Below are 23,270 nucleotides of genomic sequence, written 5' to 3'. Positions count from 1 at the left end.
TCAGTCCAGGTTATTTGGTAAAAATTCCTTGTGTAAGTATTTCACCCATATAACTTACTTTATACTTGTTTTTCTTTTCCGTCCTTCAACAAAAGCTTGAATTCGATTAAATCTATATTGTAGGCGAAGATGTCGGTGTAATATAATTTCTACCGCAATTGTATGAGCTTCAGAATATAAGCAACCATGCAGAATAAAGGTCTTCATCCAGCCGATCTGTTTAATTCACCCACACCAAGAAATTTCACATCTCTGCAGGTTCGCTCATTTTATTTGTATGTCTGCAGAACTTCATTAGCCAAACAACTTAACTATCCCCTAAATAACAAACTTGACAGTGTTGTGTAAATGCTATTGAATACAAACATAAGTGTGGCCATTTTATAATAATACTGTATATGAGACTGATTGATACCACGCTTGCGTGATCTTTATTTTCTGTCACAATGTTAGCCACTTTCTGAGCGGCAGCCTAAAAACAAATCTGCCTGCAAAGACAGCCTGTTCTCCTCGACCAGGCAAGTTTGGACATTTAAACATTCTCAAGAAAAAAAACACTGAGTTGATATTAGGCAAGCGTGACCCTAGACTACGATTGTTTTTATGTATAATACGAAATATTTCTATTTATTTTAAAGGAAAGATATTTTGAAGGAATTTTTTTTCTTCTAATTTTCTAGGTTTTTTTGTGTGTACGAGAAAATGCCAGAAACATCCATTTGATATATACATGTAGTATTTATTTCCCACAGATCAACTATAATTAAACCCTTAGCTTGCATGTTCTTATAAATCCAGATATTTAAGTAAAGACCCTAATAAACATGAAATTTTATAAAAATGTATACTTTATATTTGCACCTAAAATGCACCATTTATAATAAGCAGATTCCAATTTTCCTGCACGACAGGACGCCCTGGGGGAGGAGGTAATCCGGTTGTTTTAAACTTCAGCATCCCCTGCCGAAAAAGTATGTGCACATCGGCCCGTGCCTAGCCTGTCACATGTTTATACCGTAAATTATAAGGGTCGGGAAGATGTTATCCATGTCAAAATTAAAGTCTCATTCGTGAGCACCATCCAAACAGGTTGTGTAAATTTGGATTAGGGGCGATCTGAATAAATTTATGAAAACATTTAATTGGCAAAGTATCACTATCAGTGTACGTCCCATACAGTGACCTATTTAATTTCCTCTTTGACTCCGGAGGTAATTTATACGGCATGACTATATAGTGCAATTACTGACATGTCCGCATCCCCTCGGTACGTGTGCGTCGTTGAGAAGACACAGTGCATCGGCAGATGATTTAAGATTCAATGCTACGTCTATGGATGGATGGATGGATAGATAGATAGATAGATAGATAGATAAAACATCATACCAAGGATAACACAAGAAAGAGAACTTAATCTCTTATTTCTATTGTGGTCCTTAGATACTGATGGTTTTGACAAAGAGAGGCATGAAAATAACTTATCACAGTTTTAATTGAAGAAAAACAATAGTATACATATAAATGTTCAAATTAAAATAAATAAATTAAAATAATAAATATTAAGACTAGAGGATAGACACCATTAAGAGAGATAATTACCCATTAAGTAAATGTTTTTAACAGATAATTTAAAAATGTACAATTTTGATTCCATCCAAATAGAAGAGGGTAGTTTATTCCACAATACACATCGAGTGTAAGCAAAAGACTTTGATCCGAAACCTTTGACCTTAGGTAGCATATAACACCCATTTTCACTTGACCTGGTCCTGTAGGTATGAACAGAATCTAATGGAATAAAGTTTTCTCCCATATATTCAGGGGCAAGTCCATGTTTTATTTTTAAAACGTTACAGAGGATAATTTGATTGACTCTTTTCTGGACAGGCAGCCAATTTAAAATTTAAAGTGTTCATTATCAATATGTGACCTATAACCAAGATTTAGAACAAATCTTATTAATTTATTTTGTGTGACTTGGATTGACTTGGTGTGACTTGTGATATGCAGGCTTCATAACCTCAGATCCCCTTTCAAAATTCCATTTTATTTAGTTCCGCCCATTGTTTTCTCGTTTAGGGCACACGTATTTTTTTACTTTGGGACCATATGCCGCTTATCATGGAATGGCACTTACGTGTCATACGTAAGGTTCCATGATAACTGTCATATGAACACATCTGCGGATGTTTCAAAATTCAAAATTGTACCAGTTCGTGTTAAATGTTGAATTCTGCTTAAGCCGGTGCTAGGGGGCGTGGACGGTAACTTGCACTTTCCATTACCGTCCATGAACAGGCTCAATCAAACCGAGCCTGCAACATTTTCAATTTTGTCGTGCTTGGCTTTCTTTAGGGATTCTGTATTTCTCTATTTTACTGGAGTTTATCCTTCCAGTATTTAGTAACCCCGGGAAACCAGAAACAAAATGACATTGGATGAGGGCCATAACAAGAAGTTTTTTAGTGTGAAAATTGACAAAATCACGTTTTCTATAATAAACTTTAACCTTGCATTGGCCTTTTTAATAATAGAACTTGTCATTGCTTCACTAGAGAGAGACTGATCAAGTGTTGCACCTAGATATTTGACATTAGAAGTTGACTGTATATCAGTCCCTTTACAACTGACATGAAGAGATTAACCTGTTTTTAACTTATGTTTAGAACCAAATAATATTGTCTCTGTTTTGCCTAAGTGAAGGGAAGTTTATTTTCAATTAACCATTGACTGACAGAATGTAGTTCATCTGTCACTTCTTTTTCAATAGGTGACCTATTTTTACCTGCAACAAGAATAGCAGAATCATCTGCATAAAGAAGAAGTTTATTTTTAACAACAGCCTGCATATCATTTAATTAGGCCTACATAAATTAGAAATAATAATGGTCCCAAGATAGACCCTTAGGGAACACCATGCACAAGTAATCCTTTCAAGTGTGGAGAAAGTACCAGATACATCAACAAGTTGTTGCCTATCAGGCAGGTATATGACCTAAACCATTGTAAAACATCAGGCTTCTAAATTCATTAAAAGGATTGAATGGTCCACTGTATCAAATGATTTTTGTAAGACGGCAAGTTCGTATGTTTTCTACAGCTCGGGGTTACGTATAAGACTTAAAATTAGCTTGCATGAAGTTAGCTGCCGGTACCCTGACAAAAGCCTATACAAAGTAGGCTCTGAGTCGACAAGGATGTGTGCTAGGGTGCGTGCGCCCCTAGCACGATAGACGGCTTGAATTGCAGGCCTTTTGCTGGCACCAACAGCACTTTTCAGGACTACCCTTCATATTGCCTCAGGTTACTGTACATTTATATAGGTTCTCATTGACCGCCGTACAGAGACCTTCTTTTGGCTCAAAATTCATATCTTTGGCTAATAGTCCGTGGAATTTGCATGGAGGCAGGGTCTTTCAAATAGAAGTACGTATTTGAAAGACCCTGATGGAGGTAAATTATCACCACTTTGTGTTTCAAAAGAAACTCTTTTAAAAGGGCATGACTCCATGGTGACATGTCCGGAGTCCGTACTCGACATTGAAAGCTGGATTTAGTGCCTGAAAGGACGGATGGACCCTCATTAAGTATTTATAAACTACATGTACATAGGCCTATGTCCGCATCGAATCAATTACGAAACGTACTTAACGTGTACTTTAAAATAGTGGAATGGGCGGGTTTAATAAGGAAGTATTAATGAAGTTGGTACGTTTAGTTCTATCACGAATCTTAATTAAATAAATTCGTGGTTCTATAGATATATAATAATAATGTACATAGTCTGCCTAATATATAACAGTATACATTACTTATCGAATGGGAATATACATGTTAAACTAACCGCATCTGATGAAGATTGAAGCCTGCGCCGCTTTGCCTACTGCGCACAACTCTTCTAAAATTTCGAACGTGATTAAATACGACCTACATATTTAAATCGAAAAAAAAACTACCTGTATCCCCACCGGAGCCTCTTCCAGTGCGATCGTGGCGTTCACATGATGTAAACATTGTACACGCATGCTTACTGCCAAAAATAGAACAAAGAAGGCTCATGAATATTAAACGTTACTATTTTTAGTAACGAAAACAAAGTTTGTCCAATGAAAACGTTCGTAGCAAACATAAACACAACAGTAGCGAATCAAGTTTGCGACCTTGTTTGCCTGAAATCTGACAGATCGGGGAAGAAAAGCGTTCAAGAAAATTTGTTAATATCTGCATAATTATTGCGAAAAAGGACAAAGTTTTACTATAGAACGATTGTAGGACATTGCAGAATCTACATAACAGTAAGTTCATAACTTATTTTTTCGTTTAAAATGCTAAATTTTTGATGCAAAGTTTGTGCTCAACAGCTGATTATTTTGCGTTACGTATTGACCTTCAACCAGCTTGACAACGGGGAAACGTCACTCGCAAAAAAACACTTAGTGTGCGAAAAATAGCCAGATTTACTGTGATTGCATTTGCAGTCATTTCATTTGATATATAAACTTTGGTATATTATAATTTTTATGCAGAATTTCATTCAAAATAATGGTTTTTGGGTGCATCATTTATGTTGGGTGTGTTTCCTGTCAGTTTTGTGCTATTTTTAGCCGTTCAATAAGCAAGAAAAATATCGACCTCGATTTCCTAAAAGATGACTGGCAAAGTTCATTAAATAAAACTGTTGCAACCTGTAAAGATTCAACTAAGTCATTGTTGTGTACAGAAAGACACCAGTAGCCTTAAAACCCTCCTTCCTGTCATGAAAGTCAAACAAATTCACAAGTCAATAATGTAACTGGGGTAGGTCACTTGAAATTGAAGCTTTTTGATCTCATTTACGGATGAATTACAGTACAGTTGCTATGCAAACACTTGTATTGGTTTATCATTATTGAAAAACTTATAAAAGGTATAAAGAATGGTTTGAACGTACATTTTGAAGAATGTCCTCCATCCGGAATCATGAATGTAACCAATTGAGTCTTAGGCTTGGATAGAATCTAGTCAAGAAGACCCAAGAACATGAAAACCTTTACAAAAGCAGTTGCAGGAGTGGGGACAGCAACCCTCAATGATCCAATGTGGTAATATTGTTTATCTTCCAGGATGCGCTAAACTCGGTTTGAACCCGAGGCTTAATAGTAATAGTTAGAAACACCCACTGTGGAAGATAGAACAACATGATATTTATCATAGACAATTGATGTCAACCTAAGCGTAACTGTTAACAGGGTTGACATTATCTTATTAAAGGCGAACATTTTGTTGTAACACTTACAATTGGATATTAGATTTTTTATTTTATTATATCCAGCATATCAATATACTGGAAGGACATCAGTAATATCACCCGGTAATGTTAGCATGACAGCAGGCCAAAAAGTAATTTTGTGACATAACAGACTGTTACCTGTTGATGTCACAGAAGTCTTTCTATACAGAAAATAAATCATGTGAGGAATAACAACGTATTTAAAATTTTTTAAGGACAATCTTAAAGCTGCATGCCTTGACAACTATTTTGGTAATTTATGTGGGTTGTACAGGTAAGTGCCATCAATGCTTATGTGTAAATTTCTGCCTTTTGGTTATTTCACAATATTAAACATTCAAATTTATACATTTTCAAAATTTTCATGAACATTAGCGTGAATCTGGAGGCACCTGAGGTCTAAATCCTCTACCAGTAAAGCTAGAACATCGCCATTTGACTCATATTGTGTCAGTGTTATAAAACCCAATAAAAAACAAACAAAATTATAAACAACCCATACACTGAATCAGAAATATTTTGAATAAAATTACCAAAAAATTAACATAAATTCTGATGAATAAAAGGAGGTAGTATTATAGTATATAATGTCTGGTGTAGAATTTAACTCTTCATTTATTTGTATTCTGATATCAATTACAGTTACAGTATGATTTCTGAAGAAAAAAAAGAGTATCAGGTCATGTCGAAACCCTCATTAGAGTTTCTTTAAAGTGGAGACTGGTTAGAATTAATGTTAATTATGATTTATAAAGAAAAAAGGCTACTAATTCAAAATATGTGTTATTGTAAAACACATAAAAAATATAACGTTTTCTGCCCACAGCAAAAAAAATGACAGTTTTTTACATATAAATTATACCCTTTTTGGTGTGTTATGTAAATCATCTTTTCATATTGTGAACATTTAGGAAATAATTCAAGACTGAGATAAAATTTCTAGCATTTGAATCTTCTGCCTGAGGCAAGACAACACTCTGGCTAGCCATTATTTTTCACTTTTAAATTGATTCTAAAATTAAATGACATACATTCCATAGTGTGATGTCACTTATGAGGTGCCACTGATTAATTCTTATTACTTGTAAAGAATAATATCCCACTTTTCAAACCATAGTTTGCATTCAAAAATAAAATTAAATTATGTTTGATTCAGGTGTACGCATACTTGAATTATGTTCATAAACAGTTTATGCCCTATTGAATATAATATACCTGTAATATGATGTCATTTCTAAATATAGAATTGTTACATCAGCTTAAATAGAATAACTGACAGCTATCTTAAGGGCATTTAAATTTATGTATGCTATTTTAAGTATTTCATGACAATTTAACAACATTGTGAAAACTTTTTACCCTGCAATTAACACAGTCCTGACCTTTGGCCTTAAGGACTTCTGTTTGTTTCGAACTTTTCTAGTTGTTCCTAAGGGTGTATAATGTTGCACAACATTTGAAAATTATTGGGTTTATAGACCAATTGAAATCATCAGGGTGTTACATCATGTTGTTTACACTAGAGGATACCACCTGTACGAAAATTCTGAGCCAATTCTGTACAGACTCTGTACCAACTCTGGTTGTTATAGAGGCAGATTTTCATTTTTCTGTACAGAGTTGACACCGACACAGAATTGGACACAGAATCTGCCTAAGAAATAGGTGATTTTCTGTGCAGAATAAAACAGAATCAAAAATTTTTCTGTACAGAAAAATTTTCACACAGATATTTTGCTCTTAGTTATTTTTACAAGACAGAATTTCAATACTTTGAAAAAAAATTGAGGCAGAATTTACATAGACACACAGAATTTTAACACTTAGATAAATCTTGAGACAGAATTTACTTTTCTAGCCAGAAGTTCACTCTGAGTTAATCTCAGAGTAGTAGATAGATATTCTGTAATATCAGGTGTAACCCCCATGTAACCCCTGTTGGTCAATTCAAATCTCTCAGACTGCCACACGAGGTTTTATTTCACAAAGTGTCTTCACATAAAATGGCAAAGATTAAAACATTAGCAAAGATGAATATGTTTTGTTTAGTTTATTTTTCTAATGATAAGTAAACAAGTTAGTTGTTGTGAAGAGCAATCATGTAGAGACTTGAAATTCTCAAATTTAGGGGCCAAAGAGGAATTATTATGGAATTATAATCAAAACCAGAGGTAAGATTTTGCAATGTTTTCTTTGAATTTTTCTTTAAATTATTTGGTTATACCTTCCACTATAGATAAAAGAAATTATTTATACATCTTTTAATAGTCTATGAATTATCTATATTAGTTAAATTTACTCTGATTTGAGACAGACCACTATGGTCTAATGAGTATAATATTAATGCACTGAGGTCAAAGCTGGGCCAGTGAAATTATTAGTTCATAAATTGCTTTTTGATCAGGATATAGCTCAAGATCTTTTTTTTTTAATTTCTTGCTCTATTATGCAATAACTAGTTTAGCTTTTGGTTTTGCTATTCTATAATTCAATTCATTTAGTTTAAATTAATCAATTGAAAGCTCCCAGAAATTGTGTAGAATTTATGACCAGCAACTGTTGCTATGGTCAGTGCTTATCAGCAATTCTATTTTTAGAATATTGGCCACTTGTAAATCTCTCCTATTTTAAGTTATGTTGCAAATTACATAACTGTGTAGATTTGTAACACAAGCTTTGGTCAGGGATGATATATGTAAACAGTTTTATTAGTCAGTGACTTTGATGTTACTTGGTGCAAAAAAACTTAAGGTATATAGGTATACAATTTTAACTGTTTTATATATACATTGAAATATTTTACAAATTTTGCATATCATTTAATAATAGAATGAACATAATTCAAATTCCTTTTTTTTTACTCTAGATTATGTCAGGATGTGTGTGTGGTGCAAAGACAGAGACAAGCCAATTCCTGATGACAGCGCCCTCAACAAGGCTATTACTCATTGGATAGACTACTCCAGGAAAGAAATGAATAAAAATTGTTAATTGAAATTAATAAATAAGAAATGTTCAAAAGGAAAATTGATTTTGTTTTTAGCCAAAAAAACGAAAATCTGTACAGAATATTTTCTGTACAGAATTTTTCTGTGCAGAATTCCCTTTCAGATATTTCCTATGGACAGGGTTAATTCTGTACAGAATATGAAGAAGCCCAGATTTTTTTCTGCCCAGATTTTTTTTCTGCCCAGATTTTTTTTTTCTGCCCAGATTTTTTTCTGCCCAGAAAATAATCGGCTTAATTTAAATATTTCAGAAAAAATCTGTACAGATTTCGTTCTTTATCCTTATTGCTAAAATCTATTAATAGAATTCTGGTTCAACTTTGTTTCATTTGACCAGATTTTTTTCTGTACAGACTCTGTACAGAGTTTTCTAAATAAAGTCTGTACAGATTCTGTCTGCATTCTGCCCAGACTTTTTCGTACAGGCTGGGTAATAAAAAAACCTGTCACTTACTTAATATTGTGCAATTTGAATGCCCAGTCAAGTTTAAGTTAACAATTTTACATATTACCATTTTGTTAAGAGATTATATTCTCATTAAGAAGGAAATTAATACAGATTACTGCAGGTAAACAGATTAGATAAAGTGGTATAATTGCACATTCAAAACAAATTAATGCTTTGATATTTAGATGTTATATAAAATTGTATTTATAAGGGCTCTGCTCTTTATTATATAAACAAATCAGTGAAGTAAGTAAATAATGATTTAAGAGAATTAATTTCTTTTGAATTATACAGTAATAATGGTTCATATTTTTAAATGGTTATTATTTTGATTTAAAGGTTAAAGTCTTGTGTTGTTGATATTGAAATAAGTTAGTAAAATTGTAAAAACCCTGTTTATTATTATTTAATTAACTTTGCTATGCTATTATTAGCTTGACTAATCTATGCAAAGATTAAAGAGCTCACACAGAACTCATGATGTTGGTATCACTGACTTTAATTAAGTTTTTAGGTGCCAGTTGGTATCTTAAAAAATTCTGAAGGGAATGGGTTGATATTTCATATACACTCTTATGAGTGCATAATAGGAGAGGTCACTGTATTCCAAGGCCCATAACTCTTAACTTTGATTTGGTCAGTATTATTGGCCCTTTTTTGAACATAGAAAATTCAACATTGTCATGGCCTCTTGTTTTACTATCAAGCAAGCACACTGTACTACCTATAGCTCTTGTTACAGAAAGTTATCAACTTTTTTCTTTAGATCACTCAATACTAAAAAGACTAAATTCACATGACTGCTTTGTTTATAATATACATGTAGACATGTATATAATATTACATACAAGTGATACTTACAGGACTGGTGTGAGAGGCTCTGTATCAGACTATGTTTATAGCTTTATGTGTACTTAATTTATACATACTTGATTATTTGTACTGGAATTTTATAATTGACTAAAAGCACAGTCCCTCCCCCTTCTATCCCATAGCTAAAAATTACCTATCGTGGAGTACACCCTCATTTGTACTACATAATCACAAGTTCTGTCAAAATAATGTTGACCCTTTAAGATTTAAATTCCTTTAAGTTAATAAGACTTTTCCTAAATTATGTATAATTTATGATAAGTTTTAAGGTAATAAGGAAAAATTTATTGTTATACACAATTTTCTTATTAATTTATTGATATACAATTATCATCATATTTATGATATCATTATTTCATATACATCAGATTTTTGCTAAAGATGCAATTATTACCTCTTAATTTGTATATAAAATGGTTAATTTACAAACCAAATTACTTTTTGCACAAATATCTTGGTAAAATATCTAATTAAGGCATACCTACATGTACATGTATAATAGTTAAAATTTAGGTTGACAAAAAAATATTATCATTGACAGGTGGTATCATGTTATAAACACATGTACAGACAGATGTTATCAGTTTGTCGGAATGTCCCCTTTGTGTCCCCTTAAACTCCTTTATACTCCTTTGTGCATTGAATTAGGGGCCCTGATATTGTTTTCCAATATCCAATATTTCTATGGCAACTGTTTATAATGTGAGAAAATCAATATTTTTGTTGTTGTTTACATTGTGTCCATCATATTTATTCTATTATATAAGGATAATTTTATAGCTATTATATTTCATTATTTAATATCTTCGAATCAGGAAACATTCTACAACTTTTAAGTAGGTTTAATTTGTTTTAAGATTTATAGTTTAAGTTGGAAATGATAAAATTTGACTCAAGTGGTAAGAAATTATACATATTTCAATTGTTTGTTTAGATAAGAGAATTCGTTATGTCTATATATATATACTTGCAAATTGTTGAATAACTATGTATAAGTTGTGCAATTATATAATTGTTAGATTTATTGTTAGATTTCTATGTTATTGCTTACTATTGAATCTGTTATTTTAACTTTGTCAATTACATAATTATTCTGCTGTTAGTTTTGAAAGAATTCTTTGCTTATAATTATCATTATTTCCTTTAGTAATGTATTTAGATAGTGATCATTAGCTTATAAAGTCTTGTAAATATCATAAATTTTAAATTTTGTTTTTCATGGTATTTTTAAATTGACCATCCTTTTTACAAGTAAGTTTAGAAATTATATAAAAAACATCAAATTTTACTTCAAAGGCATAAAGATGTTTTTTTAATTAATATTATTATTACCATTAAGTATAATGAACTATTACATGTAATTATGTTCAAAGCATTAATTAATGATATTAACAGTGTGAACAAGCCACTGATTCTTGCCCATACAATCAAACTCAATAGGCCAAGATCAGCTGGCATGATCCACACAGTCTGATCATGGCTTAATTAATTCAGTCAAAAATATGCATGCATAATTTTAAGATTGAATTGAGATAGGACAATTAACTGGCGATCATGGATTTTTGGGTTAATTCAGTATAATGCCAGTATATTTAAGAGAGCCATGGTTAATTTGATCAATTTAGCCATGGAGTATAAAGTAGATAAATTATGAGAGTTGGCAGGGAAAAGAAAAAATAATGCCTTCAGGATTTCTGTTTTCAGTCAAATCGCTCTGTGTTAATTGTATGGTAAATGATTTTGTAAAAATGTGTTAAGTATATGGTAAATGATTTTGTAAAGCAAGCTTAAGTTAATTAGTCATAAATTGAACAAATTAGACCTGGCTAATTATTAGAGGACCTAAATTCATCTTGTTGAACAATTAAACAATTGTTATATGTACATGTTAAAGATGAATAAGATGGAAAAAAAAAAGAAATAATATATTATCATTGTTTTAATCTACCATGTATTCTCCAATAAATGAGTTGCACCTTCAACATTAAGAGGGAGGGTGGGGGTGATAGTTAAAGAAGGAAGAAAAATTGTAAAAGAAAAAGTAAAAAAAAAAATCTTGTTTGCTTTTTTCCCCCATCAGATTATACCTACTGGAACATCAAAATTTTTTAATGTGCTAAAATTTGTATTTTGTGTTATAAACCGCTATAATGTCTTGGTAACTCCTTTAATGTTAAAAAAAGGTGAGGGGATTGTGTTTATTAACAGGTAGGGCATTTATTATAGAGTAAATGGTACATAAATTATGATCTTAAACAATTAGAAAGCAAAGTTAATTAACTCTTACTGCACTTCAGTATTATCATAAATTGACTTTTCAGTATATCATAATTGCCCATTTACAATCTTGACAAAACAATCAAGGATTTAAATTTTAAGAAATCCTGGCTGAATAGCAAACAGTGCAAACCATGATCAGATGGCACAAATTAGCTGTGCTTTTTTTTTTTTAATTGTAAATTTACAATGATCAATACGGTTGTGAAGAATAGAATAATTCAAGTTTAAGGGTTATATAATTATTTAAAGATTTTACATTGTCAGTTTAATATTGCAAGAAATATTTCTAAAATAGTTACACAAATTTATGTAAGGTAGGCTAAAGTTTATTGGTACGTATTTACAAAATTAAATTGGTCAGGTGCAACCAATTTAATTTTGTAAATATCTACTTATAAATATTAACCAGCTTACTGTTTTAAATTATTGTTATAGACAGTCTTTTTACTTAAAATCTGCAGCACAATTCAAGAAAATGTGTTACATTATCTATTTGAAATACATTGTACTTCAATCCTAGCTATTATATATAATTGGACAAAGAATAATTTCAAACACTAAAGTATATTATTAGATTATAAATAGCATTAACACATGATGTCAACACAGTATTTGAATAAGTGATTATATAAAGGTGTTTGTATGGTTCACATTATGATCATTAGGTCAAGTAAGGTGAATATTTAAGTCTTTTACATAATATAAACAAATGACCTGAAATGACCCCCAAGGACTATATATAAATGTTATTTTCTCCAGCCACTGTTTGGCCACTGATTGAATGATCTGAAATGACCCCCATGGTATAAATGTTATTTACTCCGGCCACTGGCCTCAGATAGCCACTGCTTATCTCTGACCAATTTGTTACAGTATTTAGTGATCTATGGGTCAGCTATAATATGATATGTATGTTATATATTATAACCCACAATCTATATGTCTAATTCTTTATGCACAATTAGTGAAACTTTGTGATCAGGAAAGTCGTGTAAGTTTATTTATTTTTGATACTAATGAAAAGTTTGCCATCGTATGTGCATGATTTTCACAAAAAGTAGACTTATTTGTGTAAATATTGATTGAAAGTACTATATAGGTATTAATGAATGTCAAAAAAGATAATTTTGTATGAAATTTGCATACCCGGCAGGTGAACATTTAAAGACTGTTGAAAGAATTTTTTAGTTTATTTGAAAAACAAATAATGAAACAAGGAATTAGGATTCAGACTTAGAGATACCGGTATTGATTTTATGCAATGATAGCACTATTGCACCTGTTTTCATGTATTTAATCAAGCCCCTGAACTTATTTAATAACTCGCCCTTAGTATAATGCTGTATGTATGGGCTGTCAGAAATACTCATTTAGTCACTTTAATAAAGAAAGTGGCTTTATAAATGTATCATAATTAAACAGCATGGGTTTTTGCATCAGGACAGATCAACACCAACTTAAAATACATGTAATTATATAAATTTGGTACTTAAATTACATTTTTGCTTATTTATGTAATTTCAGGAAAGATGTTGAGCTGGGCCAGTTATCTGTTCGGTTCATCCACCACTGAGCCACAACAACATGAACAGCCATCTGAACCAGCCAAGCCGGTTGCCATGGAGACAGAAGCTTCCAGTGACAAAGATTGGGTCGTAGTCGAGCATAAAGGTACGTTTGACCTTTAACCTGCATCATGCTGTTACACTTAGTGACTTACACCATGTAGATATGTGCATGATATTTATTTTGTACTTACTTTATGTACTTGAAACCAAATGCAAGGTCATTGTAGTACCTCTAACCATGCTAAATACCAAATAATTGGACTTGTCCATCTTTCAATCTGGACCAATCCATTCATTATTTTAGGGAAAATTAAAAAAACTAAAATTGGCTGACTGAATAGCTAACAGTGTAGACCATAATCATACAGCTGCAGTTGCATGTGCCCTACTATGATCTTCAGGTATGCACTGGTAAAATGCCACCATCAGGTATATTTGAAGATCAATACTAAGGGCAAATTTTTATCACTGTGAGTACCCTATAATGTTACAATTTGACTATGATATGCCAACATACAATTCTGAAAAGAAATTGATTGTAACCCTTAGACTGCTGGTGGCAATGTGACCAGGTCAGATCAAGATATGCCATCTATGCCTGTTTGCACTGTTCACTATTCAGTTAGTACATAATATTTAAATTTCCCTAAAAATGTTAAATGGTGAGATCTATAGTTTTGAAAAAGGGTAATTATAAAGTTTATGCTTGTTATTAAGTGTTGATCTGAATTTGTCAATTTGACTATAATACATATTAAAGCAGCATGCCTCCAGATTCATGCTTTTTTCATGAAATTTGTTTAAATGTAACAAAAAGTAAAATTTTGTCAAGTGAACAAACAAAGTAATTTACAAATTGTAAACTGCTGCCTTAAAATCTTCCAAAAAAGGTCAGAACATGTAAAATAAAAACTTCACTGCATTAGTCACACAATAGAAATATGGTGAATCATATACTGCAAAATCAGTCTTTAATTGCATTTACAACAAGTATATTCATTGCGAATATTTTTTACATTTTAAAAATCTCAGTTTTTTCAATATTGACCTTTTAAAAATATTTTGGTTCATCTGGAGGCATGCTGTTTTAGGGCTTCATATCACCAGCAATCCTTGATTGGCTTAAACCCTTTAAACCTGCTGAATTTCTGAAATGGACTTGTCCAGCTCCCATTTTCGGAACTTCCCATTTACAACTTTGGGGATTTCAATCAAGATGAAAATTTGAAACCAGCAGTATAAAGAGTCTTGTCAGATTGCTGAATGTGCAGTGCAGGCCAATATGGCTCTGTACTCAGATGGCAGACCAACTACATGTACATTCTTAGGTTCCAGCACTGGTAAGGGTTACAAGACCCAACAAATCCTCACCTTAGTGCAATAACAGGTTAACTCCTTATATAATTCAATAGGACTTAACCTGTTACTGCACTAAGTTGACGAAATGTTCCATAACTTTCAGCACATTTAAGAAACCGACATTTAAAAACAGTGTAACTATTGTCAGTTCAATAGTACTGTTATCTGGTAAAGATATTGAATAATTGTCTTAAGTTAAAATACTGAATTTGACCCCGTAATGGACAAAAAATATAGTTTAAACCATAGCATATTGATCTTTTGTGTTTTAGCTTAGGTGCATGTTAAGAATATAATTTTCAGGCACTGGGTAGTAGAGGTCAAGGTAGTCACTATGGTAACGGTAGTCAGTCCTCTTAAACTCCACCTTGTAGTAGTACTTGTATACATGTTTATATTGTAAATATCATACTCTTTTTTTTTTTAATTCTCAAACAAAATATTTGTTGTCTGAAAAACAAAATTTATTTATGCATGTCTTTCTTAATGTTCTGTGGAAATGTGTAACCAAAAAATTGTATTTTGCTTTAATTTTGTTTTTAATAATATGAATTTTGAAATTTTCTTTTTTCAAATTTCTAGAATATAATAAATTCTTTAAAATATTTTATCATTCTGGATAATAGATTTCCTATTTTGTACTTTTTTTCAAACTATTTAGTTTGAAATATTCTAATTTTTATGGAGGGAGAGTGACTAAAGTAGTCATTATTCTCTTACAGACTGTTGCTTTGGTAACCAGCCAGCCAGTCACCGAAGCCATGTGACCTGTTACTCTGGCAACTGTTACCCTGGTGACTCCACTGACTCCGCTAGCTCAATGAGTGACTCATCAAATAATATAAGTCCTTGCAAGAGTGAATCTTCTAGTCCTTCCAAGTTATCTACCCCAAACTCATTGAGTCCCGTTTCACATTCTCGTCATTTATTTGTTCGTACTCGTCATGGGCGCTCAAACGAGGCCTGGATTCTAACGCCTCCTTCATGTTTTACTGCAGGAAACGGCCAAGCTCCGGAAGTCGGAATCTCTGACCTAGAAAATCTGTTGATTGAACATCCAAGCATGTCTGTGTATAAACGATCTGGCAGTGCAGGAGAGGAAAGCAACGCTTCAGACGAGTCTTCTAATGAACTTGTCACAAAATCAAAAAGATCTCAAGCCATGAACCGACCTTCACCAAAACGCATGCGTGCAGTGTCGGCTCGGGCTGAGCTTTTAGCTCAAGTCTCTCAGGTAAAGCATGCTCAAAAGGTGCAGCAGAAACTCTCAACGAAACGCAATAACAAGAGAAATCTTGACCGAAGCAACAAAGTTGCCAGTTGTGATAAGCACGTGACCCGCAAAAACCGAGTCAAGAACCCATCAGGCCAGATGAACGGACGTATTCCACAGAGGAAGCAGTAATAAACGTGTACATTTATATGCTAGGTTATCAAATTTCTGCCACATAATACACAAAGATTGATATTGTTTTCAAATAGCATAGACTTTTAATATTCAAAAAGATTTAAGGAGTATTTTTTCCCTCTTTAAGTATTGACTTTTAAGATTTGTTGTAATTCTTTTTATCTTAATTGTTAATGATCTTACATGTTCGTCACATAATTTTCTGAATTCAAAGAAAATTTACAAAAAAAATGTATAAAATTTAAAACTGTAAAAAAAAATCAAAACAAAAAAGACTGTTTCTGTTTACAACAGTCTTACAAAAAAAGTAACCATAGATCTGTTGATAGTTTTTTTCTTCTGATATTTATTCTTTATCATTATTGCTGAATTATTCACATGTTGTTACTTCCACAGGAAACATTTTTTTCCCTTGTAAATTTCTGAATAAATTCACTTACTTCTGATACTTCATGTATTAAAATTTTTGTTGGTTAACTATGACCATCTATTGATTATCCAATTGTATCCTAATGAACGCTCCACTACCTTTGGTTTACTGAAAAGTTACACAGGGACTTTAAAATTTAAGAGTTGATTTGAATGACATTGTAATCATTGGCAAATTGGGTCAAGGTCATAATTTTAACATTTGTCAAAGTGACACTAGGAATTGCCATCAGTGTTTAAGTGATAAAATTTAATATATTCTTCTTAAATCATAGCATCTATATATTAGGGAGTTAAAAATCAAACAGCTTAAATGAGATAGTAAGCTTTGGGAAATTGGGTCAAGGTCATTGAAGCTCTACTTAGTTTAAAGGTCATAATTTTAACATTTGTCAAAGAGACACTTGGATCCAATCAGTGTTTAACTGATACTCTTTTTAATCAATTAGCATCTATAGACAGATACATGTGTTATCAGCTATTAGATAATTAACTGTGACATAGAAAAATGAAACTGACTGTTAGATAAAAAAAATGAAACAGACCATGACATAAAAAATGAAACTGACTATAAATCTGTACATGTAAATTGTGAGTATAGCAATTCCAGACTAACACACTCTTAAATTAACCATGGTGCCATAGTATATTTACATAATATATTGTAATTTATATATATATCATTTACCAGCATTTATTATATAATTTGATTAATCCTAGCCATACTTATTTCCTCCTGCAGCTTTTCTTTTAATCAATTTTTTTTAAGCAATCAAATGATACTTTTTTACATTTTACAAATCAAATATTACTATAAGTTACAATGATCCATTCATTTGATGTGTTAGGGTGTTTATATTTAGTTATCATTATGAGGACATAGGCTTATAATGTGAGGACTTAGACTAATTATGAGGACTTAGTATAATTTAAGTACATTTTTGTACTTGTAGGAAATAAGTATGGTTTTTAATGCAAGTAAAAATGTTGTATGGTTGCTAATTAAATACTCAATTATTAGAGAAGATTATGAGATAATTATAAAATAACATCCAGTAATTAATAATCATGATTCATGATATGTCTGTCGATGTATGAATATGTTACTATTTTTGTCAAATACAAATTTCTGTGGTCAAGATATGGAGAACATTATTCTTAACTGCCCCGCTTGATTAAATTTTTACAATGAGTAGTTTGATTTTCTCAGGAAAAATTGATTTTAAATAGAATTGAATAATTCTTTAATCAAACACAGTCCAACAAAATAACATTATAATCTTAAGAGAACACTGGAAAACTTTATTAAATTGTTGCGTAAAAGTAAGGTAAATTCTGTGCATGTTTTAAGTAAGGGAAATGTTATTTTTTTAATTAGCATATTTCTCAGGTGAATAAATTCTGTACAGATATATTTTGACATCATTCAATTGCCATTTTAGATCTCTTTTCCTTTATTAAGATCATATAAATACTGCCTTCTGATTTACTAGTCCAGTATATTTTGGAAGATTATTAAATCCAACTGCCTGCCGGATTTTGTCTGCTTAAAGGTGCTTCATTCGAATATTGATACCTTATGTTTTAATTGACCAACATCCCTATCATGCTTCATTATAGAAGCTTAAATGGACTTAATTACCCATCTTTCAATTTGGACAAAACCATTGATCATTTTAGGGGAAATTTTCAAAATCAGTTCTAACTTGAAAGCAAACAGTGCAAACCATGACCAAACAGCAACAAGGTCCCAGCTGATCTTGGTATGCACTTGTCACATGTGTAATTTCTATTGCCATCAAGAAAATGATGAACAATTATTAAATGTTTATAAGTGACTAAGTTGAATAAAGTCAGAACACAATAATATATACATGTACTCAGCTTATTTTGACAGGAAATTATATATATATTTTTGCATTGTTAAAAAGATTGACACAATCTCAGGTTTTAGGTGTTGTATTGTCAATGCTTCTCTTAAAAGTAAAAAAAATATTACTGAGAATGTATCATTATATATATCATATAAAATTCATCACCCTATATGCTAATTTGTACTACCACAGGCATTTGTTAGTTAAATGATATCATCACCTTACTGCATTAATGCATTAACTCCTGTTAAAATTTATAAACAGCTAACCCATTACTGCACTAAGCTAGCAAATTTGTTATTCTGTACATAATTATATAGAACTTGAGCATTTTGTATGCATGTACATAGTAACTAAGTACTATACATGCATTTGTTGTCACATTAAGACTGCCCTGCATAATTAGGCTATGTAGATTTTGCATTCAGATCATGAAAATATTAAAAAAGCGCAATAAAGAAATTTTTCAATGTATTGTTAAATATCACCATTTGATTGTTTATGAAATGTTCCTAATGAATTTGAAACTAAAATTCTGGTGAAAATTAAGGGTGAACATTTGAAGTCAGTTTATTTGTCTTCATTATTTGTTATTGTCAACGTTTATTGTTACAGGAAAAACTTCACCTGGCTTTTGAACATTTTGTTAAGTTTATATTCATAAAGCTTTTAAAGGAATTTGAATGTTAAGGTATATGCATAACAATTGAAGATCTTCCTGGTATATTAACTGGTTAATTTAAAGCTAATAGTGGGCAAAGTTTTTGTGCTGGTTTAAGATTGCATTATTGTACAAATCCTTTGTCTATCTATAAATTGCTTACATTGATCAGTTCATGTATACCAGTTAATGAATATCAATCAATATTGTACATTTGCTAAATTGTATGGTGTACCAGAAGGGACATTTTAGACAATTGAGTTAAACTGCTGGTAATAAAATGTGTTAAAGTGACATTTTGCTCATTTTTTTCTTTTGATGTCAAGCTGAATTGAATAAGTAATATATTTCAAGAGATTGACTTTTTTGATGGTGATTGACCAATAATTGATTAATAAATATAATAAACTACCTAAGTTATAAAAAAAGACTGCCCTACTCTTTCTAAAGAATTGAACTTTGCTGAAACATTTCGAATGATATTCATAGAAATGTCACATATTTAAATAATCATTTACAGAAATGTCCATGGTTCATTTGAATTATTGATTATTTTGACTTAGTAAAAGATAAAATTGAACACATTTATGACAAAATGTTAAGTTATTTTGACTTTTACCTGTGCACTCACCATTTACATTTTGATGGGCATTAAGTGTCTCTTCTTAGATATGGAATGTTGGAAGTTATGTAATTATGGGTTATTACTATTATATAAATTGATGGAGACTTGAGAGAGAAGAGTTTAATTTGGTACCTGATTAACAATGCTAGTTAGTTTTAACACAGTGTTTACAAAAGTACTTTGATATTTTTTTTTAAAATAATGTGGTATAGCGTTTTGCACAGTGAGTTATTAACTGTCATATCTTAGCCATTTTCAGTGCATTACAAATAGTTTGTAAATACTGTAAATAAATGATTCCATGCAAAGTATGAAATGTTTAAAAATTGTATTTTTTTTCCTAAGTGTAAAATGTTACTTATAAATGAGAGGCTGAACTTGACTATATGGACATACTGTTTACTTGTTAATGAAGTGTTTAATTGCCAATATTTGGTGCTTTAACAGAAATTTATTTAATCAAACATAGGCATAATCCATTATATAAAAGGTTATACGAAGTTTCTTGTATATAAATATTTGATTCAAGGTACATGTACTCATGTAAAAGTATAGAGAGAGTGATTTTATCTTTATCTCTTGTAAAATTATAGGAAATATTTACCAAATAATTAGTTCTATATACAGGAATGAAAGACCAACTTTATAATTGTGTCAAACAGTGTGTAATAAAATATGCTGAAGATAAATGCCTAACAATAAGTATTAATGGTTACTAATTGTTGCATACTATTATACAAGTATTTAAGTACATGTACATTTATTATTATTGGTAGATTGGTTAACTTGTTTTGTACTGCCAGTTATAACGGCTTTTATATGTTTCTGTGTATTGGCTTTTTCAAATTTGAATTTTGATATTGAAATCCCTAAATGAACAATGGGTAGCTCCAAACTTAAAAGCAGGAAGAGTTCATTGTTTAAAATCTGCATAGGGGGAGGGGGGCGTGAGGATATACATATACATTTATAAGCGCTTGATTTAATAAAATAAAGCATTAAAGAGCGTAGTTAACACCTGCTTTTAAGTGCTTATGTAATGATATTACATGTAATAGTAGTAATGTTATACAATATCTATGTTATTGAATGAGTGAATGAGGCAATATTGGCAATAGCTTATAATATATTATTATTATGTTAATTGTTGAAAAAAAAACGTTTTTATAAAATTGTTATGCTTAATGCTTTTTGGCTAAGTCAGATGCGAGGGTGCAATATGATGAAGATCTTTGTTAAAAATGATTGAAACCAAAGTGAGAATAATGTTACCTGTTGTTTAATTAAGTAATTAATGTTATTTATGGAATATAACGAAGTTATTTTAAGAATAGCGTTGAACGGATATAGGTTTTTTTAAACTTTAAACTTTATTTCAAATGGTCATAATTTAAACAATAAAAAGACAAAAATTTTGAAAATTGATTTGAGTTAAAGGGACTCCACTGAGGTTTAAAATTCTAAAAACATAACATTTGAATTTCTTACATAAATGAGCTGGGGCACTTTAAACAGTACTATATGCAAAGATAGTTAAGAAATATACTTTGAAATAAGTTGAAAATCGTATTTTTATGCTTTTCTTAGCCTAATTTGAGTAAAAAGCGTTTAAATGCTTTTCTGTTTGGGTCAGTTTTTTACAATTAGAATAATTATTCTGGAAAAACTGTGTGCGCGAATGATCTGAAATTTTGCACAAAGATTCGTGGTCTTAACCTACATCAAATGGTACAATTATCTGAAAATTTTTTCAGTCCCATCAAGTCAAAAAACCTCAGTGGAGTCCCTTTAATAAGTGAGAATTTATAAGGTGGGTAAAGATAATCTGGGTGACATTCTCTTGTTGCTTTTGTTTCTTTTTTTTTTCTCTTCTGAAATAGTGTCATTGGAAACGTGTTAATATGATCATGATTGTTTTTTAGTATTTATTTGATTGAGGTAGTAATTAATTAGGTCTATGAAATGTGTATATGTGTCCCGTTGTTGTGCAGTGAAAATATAACATGAAATTTGATAATGAATTATGTTCTTTGTTTATTGGCTAACTGTAATATATTACAGAGTGGACTAATGTTATATTGTTAATATATACAGTTTTTTGACGTAAGTTGATATATTATTATGATAATGGTTAAAGTGTTGTATTTAGTTTGCATGTGTACAATATTCTTTCTCTTTTTTTGTTAGAAAATTCACATTTAATGCTATATAATCTGTATATATAACATAATGTGAAACAAAAAATAAACAGTCCTATGCAGAATCAGTAAATTATTGTTATTCTATAAAGCCATGTAATGTTTTGTTTCCAATCGTTTCTTCTCGGCCCTTTCCGTCAAACTCCGACATAAAGATTCAGTTAGTGAGCAGTTACTAAGGGTTACTGTCCCAAACGACATCTGGTTTCAATATTGTTTTACTCTCCTGATTTAGAAATAAAGAGATGATTCAAAATTCCACTTGAGCACCCATGTGACATTGTGAAAGCACGCCACTGATTGGCTGTTTGAAAGGTCACGAGAAGGTGACCTATTTGTGGCCGTCAGATCCTAATGCAAAGCTTTAATTAGAGGCTGATTTTAATCAGATGGAGGTACAAGTTTGCATTTTGAAAACAGATAAAAAAAACAACAGAAAAGCAACATTGCTTTCTAATTAGAGAAATCCCTGACAAAAAAGGCTGTCTGACATTATGCTAAAACACTACACTGACAAAGGGGTTGATAATAATGGTTATTTTGTATGGCAATACTGACAATAAGCTTACAATATGGAAATGTAGCGATTTTTGCAATATAAATAAAATTCTTGAAATACGCTTGTACTATTTCCAAATTTATATCAGCAGCTGCATTTAAATTGTGCAACCTGGCACACAGTGTCAGAAAGAGCTATTAGGTTCACTCTTATCATCAACACATCGAGGGGGAGTCCGTGGCCGATTGGTTTAGGTCGTTGACTTCACCGCTGTGGGTTCGAATCCCGACAGGGACTTGGGATTCTTTCATATGAGGAAGCTATCCAGCTAGCTTACCGAACGGCGGTGGTTCTACTCAGGTGCCCGTTCGTGCCTGAAGTAATGCACGGAAGGGCACTTGAGGTCTTCCTCCACCAGTAAAGATGGATCGTCACCATATGACCTATCGGTGCGACGTGAAACCCAATCAAAAAAACATCAGCAACAAAAAAACAGTCAACACATCGTATCACACTTTTTTCATTACACTGGGTTGAGGTTGATACAACTTGGCAAAGATGTGTCTTTTGCACACAAAAATGGCTGGCATTGCAACCAAAAGCAAAATTTTGTAACTACTCATGTCTAGACAGCTTTGATATTTGGATTAAATAGTATTTAGCTATGGTGGCTGATTTGTGCCATTCGTGTTTTCGCTCCGCGACACCGCCAAGCGAAAAGTCGAAAATTATCAAGTTCAAATGGCGGGGGCGCGCAGCGAAAACACGCTT

The 23,270-nt window shown here is 31.5% G+C and overlaps 1 protein-coding gene across 2 annotated transcripts; it reads left to right on the top strand.

The window, feature by feature from the left end:
• Positions 1 to 4,137: 4,137 nt before the first annotated feature.
• LOC132745046 (tumor protein p53-inducible nuclear protein 2-like) lies at positions 4,138 to 22,073 on the top strand. 2 transcript variants are annotated; one of them, XM_060733881.1, is made up of 3 exons: positions 4,138 to 4,295; positions 13,403 to 13,549; positions 15,804 to 22,073. In XM_060733881.1, the coding sequence occupies exons 2-3, from the start codon at positions 13,408 to 13,410 to the stop codon at positions 16,208 to 16,210; spliced, it is 549 nt and encodes a 182-aa protein (XP_060589864.1). In that variant the 5' UTR covers positions 4,138 to 4,295; positions 13,403 to 13,407; the 3' UTR covers positions 16,211 to 22,073. The 2 variants fall into 2 exon arrangements, with proteins under 2 accessions (XP_060589864.1, XP_060589865.1); XM_060733882.1 differs by lacking the exon at positions 4,138 to 4,295 and adding an exon at positions 4,385 to 4,504.
• The last annotated feature ends 1,197 nt before the right edge of the window (positions 22,074 to 23,270 follow it).

The sequence above is a fragment of the Ruditapes philippinarum genome, unplaced genomic scaffold, assembly GCF_026571515.1.
Source record: "Ruditapes philippinarum isolate M1 unplaced genomic scaffold, ASM2657151v2 ctg3648_1_1_1_1, whole genome shotgun sequence".
NCBI classification, from domain to species: domain Eukaryota; kingdom Metazoa; phylum Mollusca; class Bivalvia; order Venerida; family Veneridae; genus Ruditapes; species Ruditapes philippinarum.
This window is presented reverse-complemented; position numbering and strand designations above follow the sequence as displayed.